The sequence below is a fragment of the Panthera tigris genome, chromosome F2 (genome assembly GCF_018350195.1).
Source record: "Panthera tigris isolate Pti1 chromosome F2, P.tigris_Pti1_mat1.1, whole genome shotgun sequence".
Taxonomy (NCBI): domain Eukaryota; kingdom Metazoa; phylum Chordata; class Mammalia; order Carnivora; family Felidae; genus Panthera; species Panthera tigris.
Window position 1 is genome coordinate 81,606,987 of NC_056676.1, and position 23,843 is coordinate 81,630,829.

Below are 23,843 nucleotides of genomic sequence, written 5' to 3' on the forward strand. Positions count from 1 at the left end.
ATAAAAGACTCAAATCTGGTGTTCCCCCCATCTTCCCTGATTTGGGGGGTTTGGCTCCTTTTCTTTCTACTTCTTTGAGTTTCTAGCTTCATCTGTTCAGTATTCTCTCCTGCCTTTAATCAAAGAAATCTTTCAACGTGATTCCCAAAGGGAGAAACGCAAAGCCAACCTTGAAACAATGTCTTTGATGGGAAGAAACCGAAACCGCTCGGAGAAGTGATAAGATCACCTCCTCCGTCCCTTTCTCCAGTCTGACACCAAAGCCCTTGCTCCAGGCCGCCCGTGCGTGTCTGTGCGCACACGCTGCCCCGGTCCCATTCTCGACACTGCGGGGAGGGCTCGATCGGACTAAACTATTACCAGAGCCAAGCCAGCTTGTGAACAAAAATCACAATCCGCCCAGCAAAGGCCACCTTTTCTTCCCCAAACTATTCTGTTATCTCATGAGGGCAACTTTATCTTTCACCCAGACAGCTTGGAATCGTGACCATCTCCCATGGCCCCGCCTTCATCTGTAACTGTAAGAAAACACACAAGGCTGGGCTGCATCGTGTAAGGCCCCAGGGCAAGCAACAGGTCGGCTCTGAGGGCCAGCAGGGACACACGTGGCACTGACGTCCGATGACCTGTCATGCCCGGAGCCCATGGTGTGTACAGCTGAGTCTACACCTAAAACACAGCAACGGCAACCTCACGTCGGCCCGCAGCCAAGAGAGGAGCAAAGACATGCCGCCCACAAGGTCTGTATTGGACCTGACTCCACGGATGGCATTTGATCTTGACTCCCATTACTATATTAATCTCTCTAGGAACAGTTTCAGTTAACAGGTCCTGAGCATTTTCCTGGGGGGTTATATGTCTTCATGCTCATGTTTTGCTTAAAAATTTTTAACGTTTATTTTTGGGGGAGAGAGAGAGAGAGAGTGCGAGAGCAAGAGCGAGCGAGTGGGGGAGGGGCAGAGAGAGAGGGAGACACAGAATCCCAAGTAGACTCCAGGCTCTGAGCTGTCAGCACAGAGCCCGATGGGGCTCAAACCCACGAAAGCAAGTTGATGACCTGAGCCGAAGTTGGACGCTTAACTGACTCAGCCGCCCAAGGGCCCCTCACGCTTGTAGTTTTAAATATTACAACCAAGTCTTGGGGAGCCTGGGTGGCTCGGTCGGTTAAACGTCTGACTTCAGCTCAGGTCATGATCTCACAGTCTGTGAGTTCAAGCCTCGCGCTGGGCTCTGTGCTGACAGCTCAGAGCCCGGAGTCTGCTTCAGATTCTGTCTCCCTCTCTCTCTCTCTGCCCCTCCCCCGCTCATGCTCTGTCTCTCTCACTTTCAAAAATGAATAAATGTTTAAAAAAAAAAAATTTTTTTAAAGAACTATTACAACCAAGTCCTGGGAATGCAGGCATACACTCCACTGAGAAGAGCCCGTTTGCCAACTCTAGCGGAGAACTTACCGATTTACATGCATCAGACTGAAAGAAAAGGGAAAAAAACCCTGTAAACTCAAGGTGTTACAAGATTCCGGGGTGTTACCAGCAAAGTGACGAAGAGGAGGGCAGGTCTGAAGGCAGGCGGTGAGGATCCCCCTAAGGCAGGCCGGGAGCTGGGCAGGAAGCCTTTAGCGTAGAGGAACGGGGTGGGGGGGAGGGGGGAGCGCATCCACAGCATCTCCCCAAGAGGGAGGACAGCCCTTGGGGACGAGCGGGATGTCCCCCCGCCACCCCGCGAGGGCTGGCCCAGGCGCTTTCCCTGCGCGGCGGGCGTGGCGCGGGGCAAGGGCCGGGCCGGAGCAGGAGGCCGGGCGGGCAGGGCAGCTCGCAGAACAGAAGGAGCACGTGCGAGAGGGGAGCACGGTCACGGAGGGCACGGCCAGGGTCACCGAGAGGAACGAGGTCAGCAACAGGAACAGCTCGCTGAGGCCATGGCCGGGCCTCCTCTGGGCCCCTTTGCGCCCACGGACCGGGCCCCACCGCCCCTGCGGCTCTTCCGGGTTCCCCGGACCCCCCAAAACGACCAGACACACTCCCGGGGCAGCGCAGCCACGACGTTCAGCTCCGCGCGTGCGCAGCTGCCTTCCCCGCCCCCTACTCCCGCCACGTGCCACGCCTCGCGCTGCCGCGGGGGGGCCTCTGGGAAGGCGGACGGGCGCATGCGCGCTTTCACGGAAGGGGCCTGCGGTGGAGCCTCACGCCTTCCACCCCGGGCGCGCTCGGCTCCAGACGCTCAAGGAGCGCAGACGACGCGGGGCTTTGGCCGATTGAACGCCAAATGGGAAAGTGTTGGAGAGAAGCTCACAGAGGCGCTGTCGGTGGCCAGGGCCCACGTGGTGCGGTGGCGCGTGACGGGAGCGAGGTGTGCTGGGCGCCGGCGCCCAGCTGGGGCGGGGAGGCAGATGAGCGTGTTCTGTGGGGTTTGGGAGGAGGGGAGCACCCCAAACACACAGCGGGGTCGACTGAGTGTGGGGAGGCCGCCCGGAGAGGCGACGGCGGACGCCTGGCGGGCGGGGAGCTGTGTGCACAGGGCACAGCCAGGGCCGGCGGATGCTGGGGTGATTCTTGTGGGTGCGCCCACGCGCCGGGCGTGCAAGCGGAGGCCGGGTTCCCTCAGGAGCACGGCCTTTGTGCAAATGCTTGGTTTGGGAGGTGGGCCCGGGAAGCACGGGCAAGGGAGCAGCCCCGGAGGCGGCGAGGCCAGGCCCCGGGGTATTGACGAGCTGGTCGGTGCAGGGGGCTTGGGGAGGACGGAGACGACGCCCCCAGGGTTAGCTGGCCCCCACTCACCCTCCGCTGGGGCACGGACTCGTGGGCCCAGAGGGGCCCTAGCGAAGGCGCTCACACGTGACCGTGGAAGGAATGCGCGCAGGGGAACAGCCGGTGCTAAGGATGCGCGGCCTGGGCGGGTGCACCTGTACGTGCCTGCAGGGGAAGGGCTGCGTGGGGTAGCGTGTGTGTCTGTGTGTTTCTGTGTGTGTGTGTGTGTGTGTGTGTGTGTGTGTGTCTGTGTAGGAGTATGGGCGCACCAGCGGGTCCGGGAGCATATAACAGTATCCTAACGTTAGCATTTGAGAGGTCACTGGGCAGACGGCGCACCGGGCAGGGAGGCCTGCAGGAAGCTGAGGTCCCGTGGGAGACCAAAGCGAGGTGGCCAGCCCAGGATGGAGGGAGGTGGAAACTAGGAGCGGAGGGCGCTGCGCAGGGTTCCGGTCGCGCGGCTGGCAGACTAGGGCTGTCTTCTGACCCTGAGACCCCCGTCACGGGACACCACCTGAAAAAATACAGAGGAGGCTGGGACAGGTTTCTTTTGCGTTACAGTTTGATTGTTTTATAGGTTCTAGTGCCTTTGTTTGAGATGATTAAAGATGCCGTTTTCCTGCCTTCTGAACAAATGGACGTTAAGTAAATAGCTGTTTTCCTGCTTTGGTGAGTAATGGCCAGACAGAAGCCTTCTGTCGTGTAGCTGGCCTCACGCTGCCAGCCGAGTATGTGCCCCCAAAGCTTTGCATAAAGACGGCATCTAATCTACAATTGTGCCTGGATTTGCTCGGGCCCCACGGAGGCTGAACTCATTCTATTCAGAGCGCCACAGGAACAATAACCAAAAAAGGATACCATGAAGGCAACATCTATCATACGCTTCTTAAAAAACCCCATTGTCAGCATCAGTGACAATGGCATTACCGCTCAGTCACTAAGATTAAAAATTAGTCATACGTGGAAAATAGAAACAGGTTTTCAGGGAGAAGGAAGCTTTGGTTCCACTGAATAATGCCCCCTTTTTTGCTTGGTAAATAAATGATGCATATTTTCTGATGATATATATTTTTGAGGGTAGCTATGTCTAGGTGGTCCCAGGTTTGGGGTAAACGCCTTGTTGTCAGTTGACTGGCTGGGCAGATGTCAAAAATATTTTATAAATTATTTCCCAAACTATCTGACGATGAGGTATTCAGCAGTGAGAGCAGAGTAAGCTCCATCTAGAATGTGAATCTTTCTGGCTTAGGTCACAAAGTGAATCACAGTTTTTGGAATTAAGGGTTTTTTCCCTCCATATCACGAGTTATCAGTATGGCACAGTCATTATCCAGGGCAACATTTGGCCGGCCCGTGCCCTCTCACCCCTGCAAACCAGCCACCCACAGAGCCCTACCCCCCTGCTACTCCTCTGCCTCCCCCCGCCCCGCCCAAGCCCACGGTCAGTGGGGGACCTTGCTCCCTCTACCAGCAACACACAGAAACAGTCCACGGGGAGCCCCTGTACCCTCCCAACCCCGCACGTGCCAGGCCTGTGTCCCCCTTTCCTCTGCCTTCTGTGCTATGGTTAGACTGTCGGTTCTTGTGTGAAAGGCCGGCCGGCCATATGGCCCACCCCGACCCTATGACCCGGTGTCCCGCCAGTCCTGTGCTCCCGCTACAGTAGAACTCCCGGACATGTGTTCATTCCCTGTGTCCACTTCCTCTCCTTCAGCTCGCTTTTGATCTCGCTCAGAGCAGCCTTTTGTCCACACCCCACTTAGAGGTCTCCTGGCAAGGTCTCCGCCGGCCTCATCCCTCAACCCGCGTGAGACGAGGCATCGGTCGCTGGCTGTCTTTGGGCTCAGTCCCGGCAGCCCCTCTTGCTGACCCTGTGGTGAACCAGCCGGCCCTCTGCCCAGGACTGTTCTCCGGTGACTGCACAGCACAGATGCCCACACGGGGCTTGCCCGCAGCCTCACCCCCAGGCTCCAGCTCAGCAGCCTGCCCCTCACCTGTCCTCTGCCCCTCCAGAGCTCCTCCCGGCCCAAGGCGGCTCCTCAGCAGTAGGATCCCCTGCAGAGGGTTATGGCGAGGGCTCAGTGGCGGGAGACCTACAGGTGCTTCCCGCTGCCGGCCTGTGGTCAGACCAGAAAATGCCAACTACCTACAGCAATGCTGGGGGCCAGCCCCGGGGGTCCTCGCTTGCGCTGTTCTGAGGACGAGAGTTCCCCACAGTGGTCAGAACAATGCCCGTGGAGCCAGGCCGCTCTGCCAAGTTTACGAGAACAATAATTTGTCGCCCCGCTTTCCTTGGGCCTCATCCCCCAACAGTGCCCGTTCCTCAGAGGCCGGCAGGCAAGCCACCTCCCTTGCCCAGAACATGACTCCTCCCTCCCTCCCCGTGTGCACTCCCAGCACCTTTATGTCCAGAAGGGAAAGGGCAGGGACGTGGCCTGTGAAGATTCTAGAGTGTGGTGGGCATTCAGTGCCCACAGAGCCCCCTCTCACCAAGGCACCCCGAAGAAGGGGACTTTGAGTTCTCTCGGTTCCCAAAGGGCTTTTTATACTGTGCCCACTGCAAGCCGGTCCTCGGTGGCTCTTCCCGCTCCCCTCCAACCGCCTCTCAACGTGCCTTCAAATAAGAATAAATACGTGTGTCTGTTCTCTGGGGCCTTTGACAGCCCTGAGCTGGCCCCGCGACTCGGGCGGGATTGATGGCACCGTCTCACCGGGAAGCCAGGTGCGTCTTTTACTAAGGGTGGTTTCCAAATGATGAATGGCTCTCTCACAAACACAAAATTGTTGATAGTATTTACAAACAATTCATTTTTCACGTTCTGTTGATTCTTCGCCAGCCTCCCTCGGCGACCCCCCCACCGCTGATGCATCGGTGGCTATTACTGCCATTGATTAAGGCTTCCTGTGGTCCCACGCAGCCTGTTACTTCATTTGTCACAGACAAGCGGCACGCGCACGGCAGTATATCATGTTCTTTTCGTGCTTTACTGTTATTTGTTTTTCAATTTATGTCGTGTGCTCTCCGAGTAAGGTGCGCACCCACACTCCAGAGTCTCGGCCACGACTGCGAACACATACACGCGTAATTAAACTCTCCGGCTCTGCCCAATCCTGTGCCTCCAAAGCCTGACTCCTCCGCCTCCCATTCTGGAAAAATGCAAAGGTAAACAAACAGCGGCAGCACTGCCACCTAATTGAGACTTGGGGACAGGAAAGAAAGTCACTTAGGTGCCACCACTTGTTTGTCATTCAAGATCGAACCGAAAAAACCCAAACCCAAAATTTTCAGCACCTGCCAGGGGAGAGACAGTCATCGAAGCAGCCCAGTCCAGGCCAGGTGAGGGTTTTCTAGAACAGCTAGCTGATCTCATCGTATCTCTCCACTACATCCCGATCGCATTTGTAGTTCACTTACGGCATCTCCCATGGCCAGGCCCTCCCAGGAGACGGGCTGGTGTGTGCAGAAGGTGCCAGACCCTGCGAGGGTCCAGCCTTCAACTTCCTGCTGCAGGGCCGTTGGGTTTCCGGACAGCCCGGTCCTCCTTTGGCACTTGCAGAAGCTCGCGAAGGAGCCTGAGTCTCCTCCCGGCCTGCGAGTCCGAACGTTCATGTTCACATCAAGAGTCCACTGGGCTCGTATCTGCCAAGTATCTGTACCCGGGTGTGAGGCAGACTCCCTCAGCACTTCCTGCCCCCGTCCGTGGAAAACCCCCATGGTGGCCCGCGTCCCCCTCTGCTAATGACCAACGCCATTTGCCTGCCTTTTCACACCAAAAGTTTCCACTTCCTCACTTTCCATCTTTCATTTACCTTCTAGTCTTTTTTTTAAAATTATTTATTTATTTTTTTTTTTTTAATTTTTTTTTTTTTCCAACGTTTATTTATTTTTGGGACAGAGAGAGACAGAGCATGAACGGGGGAGGGGCAGAGAGAGGGAGACACAGAATCGGAAACAGGCTCCAGGCTCTGAGCCATCAGCCCAGAGCCTGACGCGGGGCTCGAACTCACGGACTGCGAGATCGTGACCTGGCTGAAGTCGGACGCCCAACCGACTGCGCCACCCAGGCGCCCCAAATTTTTTATTTATTTTTGAGAGAGAGAGAGACGGAGTGCGAGCGGGGGAGGGGCAGAGAGAGAGGGAGGCACAGAATCCGAAGCAGGCTCCAGGCTCCCAGCTGTCCGTGCAGAGCCTGACGCGAGGCTCGAACCCATGAGCCATGAGATCATGACCTTAGCTAAAGTCAAGACGCCTAACCCACTGAGCCACCCAGGCGCCCCACCTTTTTTTTTTTTTTTTTTTTTTAACTTCAAAGCACAGTAGTACATTCTTGCTCAGAGAAGTCCAATAATACAGACGTGTGTAAGGAGAAGACCCGTCATCTCCCTGAGCCCAGGGGCCTGAGGAAGCCAGACTCAGCTGCTGATTCTGCCGGCTCCCCAAAGAGGTGTATTTGGAGCCTTCTTCCTTGTCTTTCTTTTTAAAATGCTAATGTGGGGTTTTCCCCCACAGACGTGTTACTCTGCGGTATGTTTTGGTGAGTCATCGGCCAATCATGGGGTCCTGGAACCCGCGGCCTGTGGGCTCTGGGGCGCCCCACCTTCCACCTCGGCGCCCCCACTCTGTCCCATAGCTTCAGGCTAGTGGCTGTGTTCAGTCTCCTCTTTTTGAAATACCCAGGGTGGCGTCTGCTCGCCTGGTTGGACACGGACGGACGCATAACCTTTCCTCACTTTGCCTGCGGTTACCTTTGACTCTTTCGGAATCAGTTTTTAGGAACTGTTTTACTTGGGGCTCTCACTTCCATTTATCACACGTGGATCGTTTTTTTGTTTTTTTTTTTTTAATCTCTTCTTTGTCTTTTGACTTTTTCCTGATGTCTTTTGTTGTATAGAAATATTAAGTCTTAAATTGTCCCATCTTCGAATCTTTTCCTCTATGGTATCTGGATTTTCTGTTTTGATGTAAAATGTTCCTTCAACCCTGAGATTATTAAAATTATCCCCCTTTTCTTCTAACATTGTTGGTACTTTACTTGTTCACACTGAATCTTTAAGCCACCTTTAGGGAGAGGGACATTTTTACAGTAGTGCGTATTTTCATCAAGGTGCACAGTATGTCCAACCACTATTGAAGTCTGGTTCTAAGTTGCTGAGTAAAAATTGTATACATCTTGTAGATCATGTAATTTTCTTACTAAATTTGTTTCTAGACATCATATAGTCTTGTCACATTTGTGACTGAAAATATTCCTGATTTCTATTTCTAGCTGTGTGTGTTTGTATGTGTGTATGTGTTTTAAGCAATTGGTCCTTATATAGTGTCTTAATCTGCTCAGGCTGCTATAACAAAATACCACAACCTGGGTGATTTAAACAATAGAAGTTTATTTTCTCACCGTTCTGGAGAAGGCTGGAAGTCTGAGATCAAGGTGCTGGCTGATTCAGTTCCTGGTGAGGGCTCTCTCCCTGATTTGCACACAACTGCCTTCTCACCGTGTGCCTGCCTTCTGGAGAAAGCGGGCAAACTCTGGTGTCTCTTCTTAATGTTTATTTTTGAGAGAGACAGAGACAGAATGCGAGTGGGTTGGGGCAAAGAGAGGGAGGCACAGAATCCGAAGCAGGCTCCAGGCTCTGATCTGTCAGCACAGAGCCCGACGTGGGGCTCGAACTCACGAGCTGTGAGATCATGACCTGAGCCAAAGTCAGACACTCAACCGACAGAGCCATCCAGGCGCCCCTGGTGTCTCTTCTTATAAGGGCGCTTATCCTGCTGTGGGACCCCACCCTCACAACCTCACCTGACAGTTAGCTTAAAACTAGATATCTCACCGGGGCACCTGGGTGGCTCAGTCAGTCGAGCAATTGACCCTGATTTCAGCCCAGGTCATGATCTCGAGGTTCATGAGATCGAGTCCACTTGGGATTCTCTTTCTCTCTCTCTGCCCCTCCTGTGCTCACACTTGCTCTCTCAAAATAAATAAACTTAAATTTAAAAAACTAGCCACCTTACCAAATTCTCTAATCAGTTTTAATAGTTCTTTTAGTTAATTTTCTTGGTATTTCAAATTACACAACCATGTTCTCTGAATATAAAGATAATTGTGTCTCCTTTCTCTAAGATTTTGTTTTACTGCGTTATTTCCTTAACTGAGAACCCAAAAAGCCTCAGATGAATAGTGGTAGTAGCAGGCATTCAAATCTTGTTCCTGATTTAAATGTCGATGGTTTCAAGATTTCAATATGTAACGTACTCATTATCTGCATTTGATGCATTGCCTATCGAATTTAGGCGGTCCCTTTCATTCCCGTTTTACTTAGAATTTTTTGTAGAATAGTGGCTGAATTGTTCAGATGTTTAAGGGGCCACATGGAGATTACTGCACAGCTTTTCTTCTGCTCATCTGTTGGTGAGATCACCCCGGCTGGTGGGTTCCTAATGTGGGACCTACTTGGTCATGGAGCATTAAACATGAACACACTGCCAGACCTGATGTGCTGTTACTTATATTCAAGTTGTATATCTGTGTTGAGTTAGGACACCTTTGGCTTTAAATATCAGGAAGCCCAACTTGCGGCAACTGGGTTGAAAAGAAGATTGGTTATTTCAGCAAATCAGAAACCAGAGGAGTCTCAGGGCCCCAGTTCTCCGCCACCCTCAGTATGTCTGTGGACGTACGGTCGCAAGATGGCCACACGGTTCTGGGCGTTGCACCCAGTAATGACAGCTTCCTCCTATGGGCCTCTCCAGGGAGTACCCTGAAGACTCCCCTCTTGACCAACCGGGCAAAACTGCATCCTAAGCCTATGGGCGCAGATCAATCACTGGCTGAAGTCCTAGGGTGACCTCTGCAGATCACTATGTTCTACTGGCATTTGGGACAGCGAGTCTGTACTGGTGTGCACAGGCATTGCAGGACATTTAACGTCCCCAGCCTCTGACAGCGTCTCCCCCACCGCCATGGTTCCAGCACCCTTCGTCTATACACCCGTGGTCTACACCTTCTGGGGCTGAGACCGGCCATCTTTCCGTGGAGCACGTGGCTTCACTAAGGAGGTGGTCACACGAGATTTGGCAACGACGACGACGGGTGGGGCACGTGGGTGGGGCCAGGCCATCAACAAAGTCTGCAGCTTACGTTTGTTGATGAAACCCATCCACGGTGTCTTGTGGTTTCCTTTCATCAGATTTGGCGTTTTAGCCTGGCTGAGTCAAGGACACCGGCATCCCTTGACAGGCGACACTGCAGGTGCTGTCTGCAGACTGGATAGACTGGATAGGCTGTCAGAGTCTGTGCCCCCTTTAGCAGTTTAGAGTCTGTGCTATTGGTCTCTTCTTGTCTGCTCCCGTTTCTTGGGTCAACTCTGGTCGTGTAAGTCTTGATACATCCATTTCTCCAGACCTTCCAAGTTGATATTCACGATGTTCGCTAAGTTTGTGAAATCTTCCCTGAGGCTTGGTTGGTGTTCTTTTTCCTTTCTTCACGTGCTGTACTTGTGTTTTCCCTCCGAGGCAGCCACGCCTCATGGTCCCGAGTGACAGCCTGGTTGTGTGTGGAACAACAGTGTGTCAGCTGGAACTCCTGGCCTCCCCGTGGCCAGGTGTGGCCATGTGACCAAGTTCTGGGGGAACTGGGGGAATGTTTTGCTTTCCTCTTTGACACTTCCTCCTTCTCTTTCCTCCTTGGAACACAGAAATGAGCTCTGAGGAGGAATAACTGGTCTCTGTTGTGAGGCTGAAAGCAAACTGCAGGAACCTGGGAGTGGAGACCCTGTGGCCACACCCTGGGGCCTCCACCACCCTTTCCGAATGATGATCTGGGGAAAAATAAGAAACACCTCACCCCGAAACACAGCCAAACGTCCACAGCTAAACAACTGTGTTCCGATCTCATGGAGTCAGAAGTGGATCCTGGTTGATACAGTCTCTCCTTGCTGCCGATCGGGCCTCTCAAGGATTTATCAACTTTGTTTTTTCCCAAACACTCAGCTTGTTTGTTATATGACTGAGGTCAACTTTTAGTCTTTAGTAATTTCCTGTTTGTACCATCTTTTGATTTGGTTAATTTATTTCATGTATGTACGGATATGCACATACACATATACACACACACCTGTGTGCAGGCAATAAGCTCAATTAAGTTTGCAGAATTTCCTTTGGTTTATTCCATACATTTTATATACTGTTATTTACTTCGTAGGTACTTTGTAACGTGCAGCTTGTGCTTTAAATTTCCATTCAGACCTTGTTTGAAATGTCTCTTCACTTGCAAACGGTTATGTTTTACTTTGGATGTTCTTGGCTGCCAATTCCTAATCATGCACCCCCTAGAAAACAAGCTCTGGGGATGCTTTGCTATGGAAGGCGCAGTTCCACCAAGCGTATGGTTCTGTCAGAACCACTCAGCAGAACGGCAGCCTCCGGGGCGCCCTGCTGCCTCTCTCGCCGCAGCCCCTTGTGGCTCTTGGAGTTGGTGATTTGGTACTGAATCCCACAGTTCTGAACCACATGCTTCCGCGTCTGGAGCACTGTTTCCTGATTTAGGCGTCACTCAGGGACCTCAGAGGACGAAATGTCAGCATCTCCACCTGTCCTCTCCATTTGGCCTGTCTTCCTCCTCCTTCACCTCTCTCCTCCTGATAGAATCAAGTTATAATTGCCCCGGGGTCGAGATGCCAGGACATCTGATTACATTATGATGGCTATGAAAAAGAATGCACAGCTGAGTCAGGTAATATTCTAGGATTACTTTTTATATTCCTTCAAGTTGTCACCCGCCTTATTTTGTTGCTGTTGGTGCATGAGATGGCCAGGGCAGGCCAAGAGGCCTGGTTACAGGGTTTAGCTCTGCGGACCGCAGGCTCCCGCGCGTGCTTGGGGCGGGGGGGGGGGGGGGGGGGGGGGGGGGGGGGGGGGGGGGGGGCGGCTCAGCAGCGGGGACCTGGACGGGAAGGCTGGAACTTCGGAGGGCCTCGAGGGACACTGGCGTGGTTCCTGCTTGTGCACGGCGTCCCTGCCCCCTACAAAGGGGGTGTCGTTAGGTGAGGGGAGCCTCACAGGAACTCTGAGTGGGTCCCACAGTGACCCGGGACCCGCGTGGAGGTACACCGCTAGGACCGGCCCGCAGGGAGGGCAGGCTCCGGAAGCAGGCCGTCTCTGCGGGCCAGGCTGGTCCTGGAGGCGAGCTGGTTCTCGAAGTCGTTTGTGGAAGCAGGTTGCGGGGGCCGGGCTCCGGGGAGCGCTTCGAAGGCAGCTTCTGGCAGCGAGCTATGCCGGCGGGCCGCGCCTGCTGAGCGGAGAGGGAAGCGGCGTCGCTGGAGGACTCGCGCCAGCGCTCGCTGCAGCGAACCCGTTGAGCCCCCCACTGCCGACGCGCTGGACAAGCTCCTCGGAGGGCCGCTGTTGCCTTGGGGGCGGGACGAGCCGGCGACGTGCCAGCCTGCGGAGTCGGCTCAGGGAGCCGAGCACGCAGGCGCCCGGGAGGTCGGGCCGGACGCTTTTGGGAGTTGCTTTTTTCCTTTTTCCCTAACTTTTCCGCTCGCTGAGCGCACGCCGTGGCGCATGCGCAGTCTGCGCCCCGCCCGGCCTCACGGCGTCGGGCCGGGCGGTTGCCAGGGGCGACCGCATTCCCCCGGGACTCCGCGGTCGCGCGGGCGGGGCCTGGTCGGCGGGGCCCGCCTTCTTCGCTCTCTGGTTGGCTGGCGCTGCTGTTCGTTGGAGTCGTCGCGGCCGCCGATTGGGCAAGGGGAAGTTTCGCACGCTCGGCCCGCGCCCGCCACCCGCGAGGAGAGAACAGTGGGGGACCCTGCGCGGTGCCCGGGAGGGACCTGTGCCGGCCTCGGCTTCCAGGCGGGCAAGGCCCGAGCGGCGGGCGGCGATGATCCCCGAGGAGAGGACGGACGACCCGGGCTCCGGCGAGGAAAGTGCGCGGCTGCAACCGGCCGGCAGCGTTCGCGAGGTGGGCGCGTCCGCGGGGACGGGTTTCGCCGGGAGGACGGGTCCCGGACCCCCGGCCCGCTTTTGCCCGCCACCAGCCGCCGGCGGTGGCAGTCAGTCGGCGCTGGCTTCTCAGGTCTGAGCGCGCTGCAAGACTTGTGGCAGCAACCCACTTCTCTCGCCCCTAGAGGCCAGCTGGGCTGACCTCTGGGGAAACTGAGGCTCGGTGGAAAGGCCGAGCCCGCGTTACCTGCCTGAGCTGGGCTTCTGTGCCTTCTAGCAAAGGGTGGGAACACAAGTCCAGCTCAGCGTTTTCTCCCACGCTCTGGAGGACGCTCCGGGCCCCGTTCCACCGCAGGTGTTGGGTTCTGGTCTGTGACAGCCCGTGGCCCTTGTGCTAGTTCCGGGTGCCCGTCATTCCTCCTTTCCTAGCTTTTCCCTCCCTCTCTCCAGGCTGCTCAGCTTTGCCCTGGGCACCTAGCTCTGTATTTGACGAAACTTTCAGCGGCAGGCAGCTGGAGCCTCCCAGGAACAGGAAATGGCTGGAGGACTTCACAGATAGACAGTTTGTCCGTTTCTTCACTTCCCACACACCTCCTCCCCCTCTGAGGTCCCTAATCCTGCTTCGCTGACTCTGGACCAAGGACCATTTCCAGGAGTAGTGGGGAAGCTCTGGAAAGGGGTGGGAGCGGACACCTGCGAAATCTGTGCTGGGAAGGAGGGGGCACTCAGGCTGCCCCTCTCTGCAGCCTGGAGCCTGGGTGTTCCCCGGGAGTCACCCACTGGCTGTCCCAGCGTCCAGACCAGGCCTGTGCAGGTGCGGCAGGGCTCCGAGGCTGCATTCTCCCCGTTCCAACACATCTCTCCAGGAGCACTTGACATTGAGGAGCAGACGAGTGGTGTTGATGAGGACAGCCCTCCTGAGCTAATGGTTTCTGCCCAGCATAGGGACCAGCCCCCTCCCTGGGCAGATGGACATGGCTATTGGCCCAGAACCTCTAGAACCTGCTGGAGCTTTGCTTCAGAAGGGGAGTGATGTAGCTTTGGCTGTGGCCTGCTCCTCCCTCCCCAGGTCCTCGGGCCTCTTGGAGGGGAGACTGCCCACCTCCTTGGCTCGTTCCCTCGTTCACAGAGCGGTCTTGACGTGCACCGTGGAGAAGAGGCACAGGCCAGCAGGAAGAGAGCCAGACAGCAGAGCAGAGAGAGGAGGGCCATGTTTTGTCTTTTTCCTTCTTGGCGCCCCCCTGAGATGTACAGATGAGGGTCCTGCCCAAGGGCCCAGAGCAGGGAGCCCTCCACATCTAGTGTTCTCTCTCTTACTGTTCAGTTGGAACAAGCCTCCTCTCCCATTACCTAAGGATCACAAGAAGGCCTCCCAGGAGAATGCCTCCGCCTCTGGGAGGTCCTCTCTGATTGATCTCTCTTCTCTCTTGACCATCCATGCTGGAATCTGAGGGGGTGTTGAGCCATAATCTGAGGTGATTGTGCACCAGGGGCCTTCCTCTTGAGAGGCTGTGAGGCCTCCTTTAGGGTGCCTTCATCGAGGGAGTGGGACAAGATATAGCCCCCAAAAGGTCTGAAACTGCCCCTGCCTGCCAGCAGGGGGGTACATATTAAAGAAAATAGGCCACATTTCCTCAAATATGAGGAAGACAGTAGACACTGCAAGGGGCCTGACCTCAGCACTGCCTGAATAAAGCCCTGTCCCTGCCATTGGGGCAGCTTCCTGGAGGCACTGTCCTCACTGCCACTCTGTTCAGGCTCTGTGACCACCTATGGGGACGTTGCCCAGGGAAGGTGCATTCTGGGAAGTTCTTCCTAACTCCAGGGCTGGTGACTGTCCCAGACGAAGGCCCTTAAATGGCTAGGAGGAAGCACGGTGGCCACGGCCGCGTGTCCCACTGCAGCCCTGAAAGCCGCCCAAGCCCCCTTTGGCGGAAGCCCCTCGGCTTCCCTGGCCAGAGCCTCTAGTCACCCGGCTGCAGCATCACTGTGGCTGGGAACCCCCATCTCTGGTCTCAGTTGCCACCCAGCTCTCCTGCCTGGGACCCCGACACTGGCAGCCCAGCAGGATTGTCCCGTGTAATGAGGAGCGGTGCCTGAGGTGGCCAGTGGGCAGTCGGGAGGCCTGGCCTGCTGCCTGGGAGCTGAGTGACTCTGGGCCTGTGGTTTTGAGCAGTTGCCCAAAGGGACCCCACACGTAAACAGCCAGCTGGGGTGATACCTTCTTATCACATATCAAGACACGTATCCCAGGGTCACGGTGGGCCGAGCGCCACGGGGAGCGCTGAAAGCCAGCCTCCAGCACCCCATGGGCAGGCCCCTTTCCATTAGCACCTTGGCAGGAGCCAGGCTGGGTCATCCCCCCGTGGCCGTGCTAGAACTCATGCTAGAAATGTGCGGGTAGAGTAGATTATGGGGGTTATGGAATGAAATTCAAAGGCACACAAGGATATGCGCCGAGCAGTTGGCCACCTCCCGCCAGAGGCTCCCAGAGCCCCGGCACACTGGTGCTGGCTCCACAGGATCGGCCCAGCTTCTTCGTGGGGCCCCGGTCCAGCCCTGTCCCCCACCTTCTGTGTGCTTCCTGCCCTGACCACCCCACCCCCCTTCTTTCTGGGATCCCGGGATCCTGCCTCAACTCGGCCTGCCTGGCCCCACTGCTGCCTGGGGAGCTGGCTCGGGCCCCACCTGTGCCGACCGCCGCCTTCCCCACCCGCGAGAGCCCTCTGGCATTCGTGAGCTGTTGACAGAGGCATGGCTTGGCCCCTGTGACCTACAGCCTCTCCACAGGGCTGTGACCCCCTGGCACAGACACTGCGTGGCCGCCTGCAGAGCCGCAGGGCCCAGGTCCACCAGCAGATCAATAAGGAGCTGCGGATGCGGACAGGCGCGGAGAACCTGTACAGGTGAGTGCCCGCCACCGCCCCCATCCCTCGGGACAGTGGTGCTGCTGTCCCCTGAGGCCCCCTGGAAGCCAGCCCATGTGGGGTGACGGGAGCCAGGCAGAGACCCAGGCAGGTGCCCGACCGTGTGGTCTGGTTTGGGAGACGGACGTGTGAGCAGGTGACTATGGCCATTGTAGGCTCCCAGGAGGAGGGGCTGGGCCTCCCACCGGGGTCTGGGGCAGCCATGCTGGTCAAATGAAACCCTCCCAGACAACCCAGGCCCCTACCTTGGTGGACCTCACTGGCAGTGGTCAGCGCAGGGTCAGCCAAGTTCCGTGTGGTGCTGGAGGGGGGGGGCCGGTGTGCAGTGTGGGAGGCTGTGATTTATGTGGTGACCAGCAGGGCTTTCTCAGGAGAGGCACCGTTTAGGCTGAACTGTGACAGGTGTCCCAAGACTGAGGACCCGGGGGGCACCTGGGTGGCTCAGTCGGTTGGGCGTCTGACTTCGGCTCAGGTCATGATCTCGCGGTTCGTGGGTTCGGGCCCCACGTCGGGCTCTGTGCTGACAGCTCCGAGCCTGGAGCCTGCTTCCGATTCTGTGTTTCCCTCTTTCTCTGCCCCTCCCCTGCTGGTGCTCTGTCTGTCTCTCAAAAATGAATAAAAATTAAAGAAATTAAAAAAAAAAAAAAAAAAGACTGAGGACCAGGAAAGCGTCCTCCAGGCTGAAGAGGTGCCTCTTCCTTAGAGAGCTGCACATCAGCTCAGACCTTCACCCATGTCTCCGTGAGCCCACTGCATGGCTGGTGGCCCAGGATGATGGTCCCACCTGTCAGAGCCACAGCCAGTGTGCACAGAGCTGGCGGATAGGCTCCAGGATGCAGCTCTGCTGGGCCCAAGGGGCCCCTCCATTTCCTTAGCCGCCCTGCATCCCCGTCTGCCCCACCCCAGCTCTCAACCTGGCCTTCCTGGGGACCCACCGCCTCCTCTGCCAGCTGCCCAGATGTAGGCACAGAGAGGGGCTGACTCCCACCCTTTGGGAAAGTTGTTTTTGTGTCACTGTGGAAGGCGCGCCAGAGCCCGCGTCCCAGGAGAGAGGTGGTGGGAGGCGAGAGCTATGCCCTGGGCCAGAGTCACCAAGTATCCACGTGGACAGGAATTTGCACGAACTCCAGGGGGGCTCAGAGAAGAGGGGGTGGGCCCGGGACCGCACCGCACCCCTCCATGGGGGCTGGGCCCGGGGGCACGGCACTCTGGAGCCCGGGCTGGCACAGGGGCTGCCGCGAGGCCCAGGGGCGCATGGTCCGCCCGCAGAGCAGGGCTTCAGCTCAGTCTGGCCTCCCTCCCCCAGAGCCACCAGCAACGCCTGGGTCAGGGAGACAGTGGCCCTGGAGCTGAGCTACGTCAACTCCAGTCTGCAGCTGCTGAAGGAGGAGCTGGAGGAGCTCAACGGCAGCGCGGAGGGGGACCGGCCGGCGGGGTGCGTGTGCGCATGTGCGGGGGCCGGTGGGCGTGGGGGAGGACGTGGTGCGCACGCGCAAGACACCCTCCAGGGCGGCACCTGAGTGCTGTGCCGTGTGTGTGCGGGACACGTATCAGAATCGGGAAAGGGGGGTTATGTGTGCCCGGAGAAGTAGGGGGTGGCCACTGGGCACGGCAGGGTCCAGCCTTAGAGTCTGGGCTCAACGGTTCTGGTTCCAGCGAAGGTGTCAGTGTCCCTATGATCCCCCTGGGGCTGAAGGAGACCAAGGAGCTGGACTGGTCCACACCCCTGAGGGTGAGTGCTGACCTGTGAGCCCCGGGGTCTGGTGGGACGTGGTCCTGCCCTAAGGATTACACCCTGCCCTGGGGTCAGAAGGGGTCGCCAAGGCTTCCTGGGGCAGCCATTGCATTGAACAGAAGAGGAAACAGGCCCAGAGGGAGGGGGGGTCTGACTCCGGCTGGCTGCCTGGCCTGCCCAGGCTGTGGGAGATTCTGGTCGGAGGGGTGTTGGAGGAGAGCCCACCGTGGGATCGATACGGCAGAGTTAGGCATCCTGCTGAAAGCCCACGCTGGCCACAGGGTTCCCACCGTCGCTCTGAGAGTCGGCACTGGCTGGGGCTGCCCCGTCCGGTCAGAGCCTCCGCTGTGAAAACCTGCCGGTTCCCAGGGTCCTCCTGGGGGCTCCTGAACTAGGCCGCGCTGCAGGCAGCACGGAGAGGGGCCTCAGCTCCTGGCCCCAGTGCCCTTGCCCGTCAGGTGGGCTTTACAGGGGCTCAGAAAGGACTCTGAGCAGAAGCAGCACCGAGTCTCTGAACCCCGTACCTGCGGGGGAGGGACCCCAAGGCCAGAGGAGGGGACCCGCCACCACATATACACCAGTCCTCAGCCTTTCTCCAGGGGCCCCGGGGCCTCCACCACCCGTCTCCACGTTGGGCCGGGTGAACAGGGAAAGCCAGCACCTGCCCCTCCCCCAAGCAGGAGCTGATCTCTGGGCACTTTGGAGAGGACAGTGCCTCCTATGAGGCCGAAATCAGGGAGCTGGAGGACCTGCGGCAGGTGAGTGGGCTCCTCCTGTCCCCTCTCTGCCCCGGAGACCGGCCACCCCCAGTTCACAAGGAAAAACAAGGCTCAGCGAGGGACAGAGGCAAGGAGCTCAGTGTAGACATGCTCTGTGCAGGAGTCCCCACCAGGAGCAGCCCTGGGGAGAATGGGGAGACAGGCACACCCCGAGTGTGCATTAACACAAACACAGCCAGGGCACACACGTGGCTCTGTGCACACCAGGGAAGTTCCGTCCTCATCAGATACCGCTGGCCCCCTGGGAGTGGCTGCTCTGTGCCTGTCCCTCCCCAGGGACCCCGCCTGGGCCTCTCCGCGGTGCTCAGTGTCCTGGGGGTGGCACGCGTGGTCCACGACAGCCCCAGACCGGGTGGATGTGCCGCTTCGGGACCTTGTACACCCCTAGACCCAGGGTGCTCCCGTTGGGCTGGGACATGCAAAGGGTCCCAGGGTGGTGTGTGTGCTGTGGGACAGGTCTGGGGAACCGAGGCCCAGTTGGTGCCTGCCCCGCAGGCCATTCGGACCCCCAGCCGAGGCGAGGCAGGCCTGGAGCTGCTCATGGCCTACTACAACCAGCTCTGCTTCCTGGACGCACGCTTCATCGCCCCCACCAGCAACCTGGGGCTGCTGTTCCAGTGGTAGGTGGGGGGGGCGGTCACTGGCCTCCCCTGACGGCTCCCCGAAGCCCTGTGACTCCTGCTGCTCCCACCCTCACCCACCCACAGGTATGACTCACTCACGGGAGTCCCGGCCCAGCAGCGGGCCCTGGCCTTTGAGAAGGGCAGCGTGCTTTTCAACATCGGGGCCCTCTACACCCAGATCGGGGCTCGCCAGGACCGCTCCTGCCCCGAGGGCACCAGGCGCGCCATTGAAGCTTTTCAGAGGGCTGCTGGTGAGGGCAGCCCGGCCCCCAGCCCCACGGCCGCAGTTGTGCGGAGGGGGGGTGGGGGGAGGCGGGTTAGCACTCCAAGTGTGTGGGGCAGAGCAGGTACACACACAGGCCCTTTCTGGGGGTGGGGGGTGGGGGTCGGGGCCAGGCAGCCCTGTCCTCCTGCTGTGAGCGCCCCTCCACAGGGGCCTTCAGCCTCCTGAGGGAGAACTTTTCCCGAGCACCCAGCCCCGACATGAGCCCGGCCTCGCTCTCCATGCTGGAACGACTCATGACCGCCCAGGCCCAAGAATGCATCTTTGAGGGGCTCTTGCTGCCGTCCACCGAAGCCCCCCAGGGTTGCCTGGCCCAGCTGCGCCTGGCTCAGGAGGCTGCCCAGGTGAGGGCAGGGAGTCCTTGTCCCACAGGAGACCTGGCTGAGCCACGGTGGCCAGATGAGCAGGAGGGTCTGGATCGGGGGTCCAGGCAGGGAGGGGCAGGGGCAGTGGCTGTGTCTCCTGTTTGTTCCCAAAGCCAGCTGTTTTCGTGGTCTTTGGAGCCGGTCAGGAGCCCGGGTCCTGAGTCCTTGCCACTGGGGCAGCACCAGTCAGAGCAGGCCCTGGGGCTCAGATTCCTGAGCTTGCCTCAGCTCGGGGTGCAGGGCAGGGCCACTGGGACTCAGGCCGGGGCAGGCGGAGGCCGGGGCCCAGGGCGGGGAGGCCCCGGCGTCCCACCCTGTGCGCTGGCAGGTGGCAGCTGAGTACAGGCTGGTGCACCAGACCATGGCCCAGCCACCCGTCCGCGACTACGTGCCCTTCCCCTGGACCACCCTGGTGCGTGTCAAGGCTGAGTACTTCCGCGCCCTGGCCCACTACCACGCGGCTGCAGTGCTCTGCGACAGCCCCCGTGAGTGCCCTGCCCCTCGTGTGTGTGCCGGCAGAGGCCCCGGTGCGGAGGGGCTCACGGCCCTCTCTGATCCCCAGCAGCGGTCGAGGTGGACTGCCCAGCACTCTCACAGGCCTTCCTTGGGCTCCCAGCCACACCTGGGCCCCCGGGCGCCGCACCCCAGGAGCAGGAGGGGCGCAGGATGCTCGGTGAGGCGGCCTGGCGCGGAGGGGCTAGGGCCCGCTGAAGGGGGCGAGTGACCCGTCCTTCATGAGTCACCTCTTCCGGGCATGCCTGGTGTCTGGCAACTTGCCAAGCTGCCACCTTGCGTCCCCGAGGTCCCCTTGGCGGCTGAGTCCCAGGCAGGGCCTGAGCAAGGCGGGTAGCCTGGGCGGGTGGGGGCCCTCGTGGGAGGCAGCTCTTCCCCGGCCCGGCCTTCTGCATCTGGTAGCTCCTCCCCGAGCGGCCCGCGGGCCCTCAGGATGGACCCAGAAGCCCTCAGCTGTGCTCCTTTGGCTGCGTCCAGGGGTGGGGAGAGCTGGGGTCTGGCCCGGGCCAGGCGAGCCCCACAGAGCGTGTGCCGACTCGGTCCCGCGCAGGCAAGGCCCACCTGAAGCGTGCCATCCTGGGCCAAGAGGAGGCCCTGCGGCTGCACGCCGTGTGCCGTGCCCTGCGGAGCGTGGACCTCCTGCAGGCCGTGCTGGCCCAGGCCCTGCGGCGCTCACTGGCCAGGTACTCGGAGCTCGACCGAGAGGATGACTTCTTGGAGGCCACGGAAGCTCCCGACATCCCACGTGAGCAGCCCAGCCCCTCGGACGGGCGTGTCCAGCCAGCAGGCGTCCGTGGGCCCAGGACCTGTGGCTGCCGTTGAGGCCACTCCACCTCCAGGGACCACGGAGCGGTGGGCCTCCAAAGGAGCCCACGGGCGCACCCCCTGCTCTCCCGCGCCTTGCCATCCCCGCAGTGGATTCCTGCCCCAGGGAGGCGGTGGCCTGGGAGACGGGACCACAGGCCGGCCCCCCAGCATCTCCTGCTTTACAGGGGCAGGCAGGCATGGCCGGAGAGCCGAGACACCCCGGAGCCCCCTGGGGCGGGGCGGGCAGCCAGGTCCCCGAGGTCTGCAGAGGGGCCAGTGTGCGTACGGCAGGCCGCACTCGGGCCGCCCGCTCTGCTCTGGCTGCCTCCCAGGGGCCTAGGGTCCTTGAGCCTCAGGCCTAGTTCTCTTTTCCCTTGAACTCTGTCGTTTCAGCTAAAACACAGCAGAAGCCAGAGATCAGGGCACCCAGCTTCTCCAGGGTGAAGGTGACCGATATCTTCCACCGGCTGGTGAGCACCCCTGCCAGGGTCACCCATCCCCACCTCAGCACAGGCGGCCCAGCCCTGTCCTGGGGGAGGACTCTGGACAAGCGGTGCTGGTGGCCTAGCCCCGCCCTGCCCCACCCCTCTGCCACACCCGGTTTTTGACCCAAGATGTAGTAGAGATTGGGGGGTGAGGGGTGCTGTGGTGGCCCGGCTGAGCCTCTGACGCCCCTTCACCCCACCCCCAGGGGCCCCTGTCCGTGTTTTCAGCCAAGAACTGCTGGCGGCTGGTGGGGCCCGTCCACGTGACCCGGGGAGAGGCTGGCTTTGGCCTCACGTTGCGGGGAGATGCGCCCGTCCTCATCGCTGCTGTCATCCCCGGGGGCCCGGCCGCGGTGAGGCCCCTGCCCCCCCCCCCCCGCCGGGGCCAAGTCCCCGGGTTGAAGGGGGCAGGTGGGACTGTGGCCAGGGGTGGCGGGTGCCCCCGTGGGACTCAGGACCCCCCCCCCCCGTGTCCCTGCAGGCAGCTGGCCTGCGGGAGGGTGACTACATCGTGTCCTTGAACGGGCGGCCGTGCAAGTGGTGGAAGCACGCGGAGGTGGTGGCGCAGCTGAAGGGTGTGGGCGACGAGGGCGCGAGCCTGCAGGTGGTCACGCTGCTGCCCAGGGCGGAGCCACCCAGCACGGTGAGCCCCGGGGGCCCCGGGAGGGACTTCCCCGGGCCCCGGCACGCCCCGCGACTGCGAGGGCATCGGAGAGACGAGCTTGTGAGCCGGTGAGCCTCACTGGCGTGGCCTTCTGGGCAGCGGCCGTCTGTGCCGTGGTCTCCACCTGGCGGCGAGTCCCTGCCCTGGGCGAGGCCGCAGCCCTCCCCGCGGTGGGCCTCCGTGTGCCCACACTCCTGGGGCCCTCGGGCAGGGGCGGCGCTGCAGGAGCCGTTTCAGGGTCCCCACCCCCAGCATGGCACCCCTGCGGGGCGCTGCTGCCCTGTTGCCCTTACAGAACCCCCAGCTTGCCCCTGACGCACCAGCCACCACCTCCCGGGTCACACCCTGCAGCCTGGCCACAGGCAGGGAGCCAACCCTTACCCATTTCTGTCCCGATTGCAGGGGGAGCACCGGCCAGCCCTGGGGGCGCTTCTGAGGGGCCAGAAGGAGTGTGGGCGGGGGCCGCCAGCTCCTGGGCGAGCCAGCCCCAGGCCCCTCCTTGGCTGGAGCCGCAAGGCCAAGAGGGGCAAGACCAGAGGGAGGCTGTCCCCACACCCCTGAGCTGTGTGCCGCCCTCCCCTTCCTGCCCAGGGTGGTGGCGAGGGGCCAGCTCCCTCCACGGCCCTCTCCATCCTGAAGGACTTTCGGGCCAGTTTGCTGCCCCACCTGGTGCCCGGAGCTGCCCATTAAAGACCGAGTCAGATGAGGTGTCTGAGCCTGGTGCTGGGCGCTGGACCGACACGTGGGAGGCGTCACGGTTGCTCTGCGCACGGAGTCCCAGGTGCCAGAATGCGGCCCCTGGGCTGCCGGGTCCTCACACATGCCCCACGTCCCCACCTGAGTAGGGCAGCGTCCCAGGCCAAGGGAGCCGTCTAGCTGCTTCTTGGAGTCGGGGCCGGGCAGGTTGTGGCCCACATCCTCACTCGCCCTTCGCCTCTGCCCCTCAACGATCCACATCCTGTCCACACCCTACCTTCGGGCTGGGTCAGCCTCACGCCAAGCTTGCATTCCTGACCCCTTCCGAGGACCCCACCACTGACCCAGCCCACCTGGCACCCCACAGTTCTGCCCTCCGGCCAGTGTCCCAGCCAGTCCCACCCCCGCAACACCTTTCCTTGATCCCTCTACTTCCGTTCTTGCTGTCCCCTCCGCGTGTCCCACACTCCAGGCATAGATCCCAAACCGGCCCTGTGGCTGACGTCCGGTCCTCTCACGTGCTTCCCCAGGGGCCGGGCCTGGCCCTCCACCCCCACGCCCGCCCGCCCCGCTCAGTTCTGCCAAGCTCCGAGGGGGGCTGGTTAGGACTTGGCCCTGAAGGGAGGGCTGGGGGCGGCAGGCGCGGAGCAGCCACTTGGAGCGGCCGCAGGGTGGGCGAGGGGGCCGGGGCGGCCGGGAGTGCGCATGGCCACCAGGGGGCGGCCGCCGCCCGCTCGAGCAGCCTCTGCAGGCAGGACTTGGCTGCGGGAGGTCTACCTGCAGGCCAGGACCGCCCCCTCTTTGCTGGCGCCGTCCCGCCCCTCGGTGGGAGTGGCCGAGTCCTGGTCCCCACTGGCCTCGCCTCCCTCCTGCTGTCGTGTTACCGTCAGGGTGGGGGCCGGCGTGAATAGGCAGGTGGCCTTGAGGGTGAATAGGCAGGTGGCCTCGAAGACCTCATGGTCGGGGAGGGCGGCCCCACCAGCCTGAGCCTGGGCTGAGAGCGGCCAGGTGTGTCCCTGCTGACCCGCCTGCCCCTCCTGGGAGAACGCCCCTCTCAGCAGAACCAGCCAAGGTCACCTCGGCGCTTACTAATTTGATTAATAAAATTGTGCTTCAAGGAGGCCATTACCCGCTAATCAGGGATGACAGGGCTGGCAGGTCTCGTCCAGGAGGGCGCTGCGACTCCTCTGCCTCTGGCCACCAAGCTGGACCCAAGAGGGGCGCACGGGCTGGGGGCCAGAAGCTGCCGCTGGCCTCTTGCGCCAGGCTGGTGGGGAGGGGG

At 60.0% G+C, this 23,843-nt stretch overlaps 1 protein-coding gene across 5 annotated transcripts; it reads left to right on the forward strand.

Annotated features, from left to right (window-relative positions):
• Nucleotides 1–12,548: 12,548 nt before the first annotated feature.
• RHPN1 (rhophilin Rho GTPase binding protein 1) lies at nt 12,549–22,568 on the forward strand. 5 transcript variants are annotated; one of them, XM_042973498.1, is made up of 15 exons: nt 12,549–12,703; nt 15,475–15,590; nt 16,918–17,046; nt 17,268–17,343; nt 18,027–18,104; nt 18,582–18,745; nt 18,833–18,999; nt 19,182–19,375; nt 19,725–19,881; nt 19,959–20,069; nt 20,460–20,654; nt 21,110–21,186; nt 21,408–21,554; nt 21,683–21,844; nt 22,268–22,568. In XM_042973498.1, the coding sequence occupies exons 1-15, from the start codon at nt 12,623–12,625 to the stop codon at nt 22,424–22,426; spliced, it is 2,013 nt and encodes a 670-aa protein (XP_042829432.1). In that variant the 5' UTR covers nt 12,549–12,622; the 3' UTR covers nt 22,427–22,568. The 5 variants fall into 5 exon arrangements, with proteins under 5 accessions (XP_042829432.1, XP_042829433.1, XP_042829435.1 ...); XM_042973499.1 differs by having other exon boundaries at nt 19,962–20,069; XM_042973501.1 differs by having other exon boundaries at nt 18,621–18,745.
• The last annotated feature ends 1,275 nt before the right edge of the window (nt 22,569–23,843 follow it).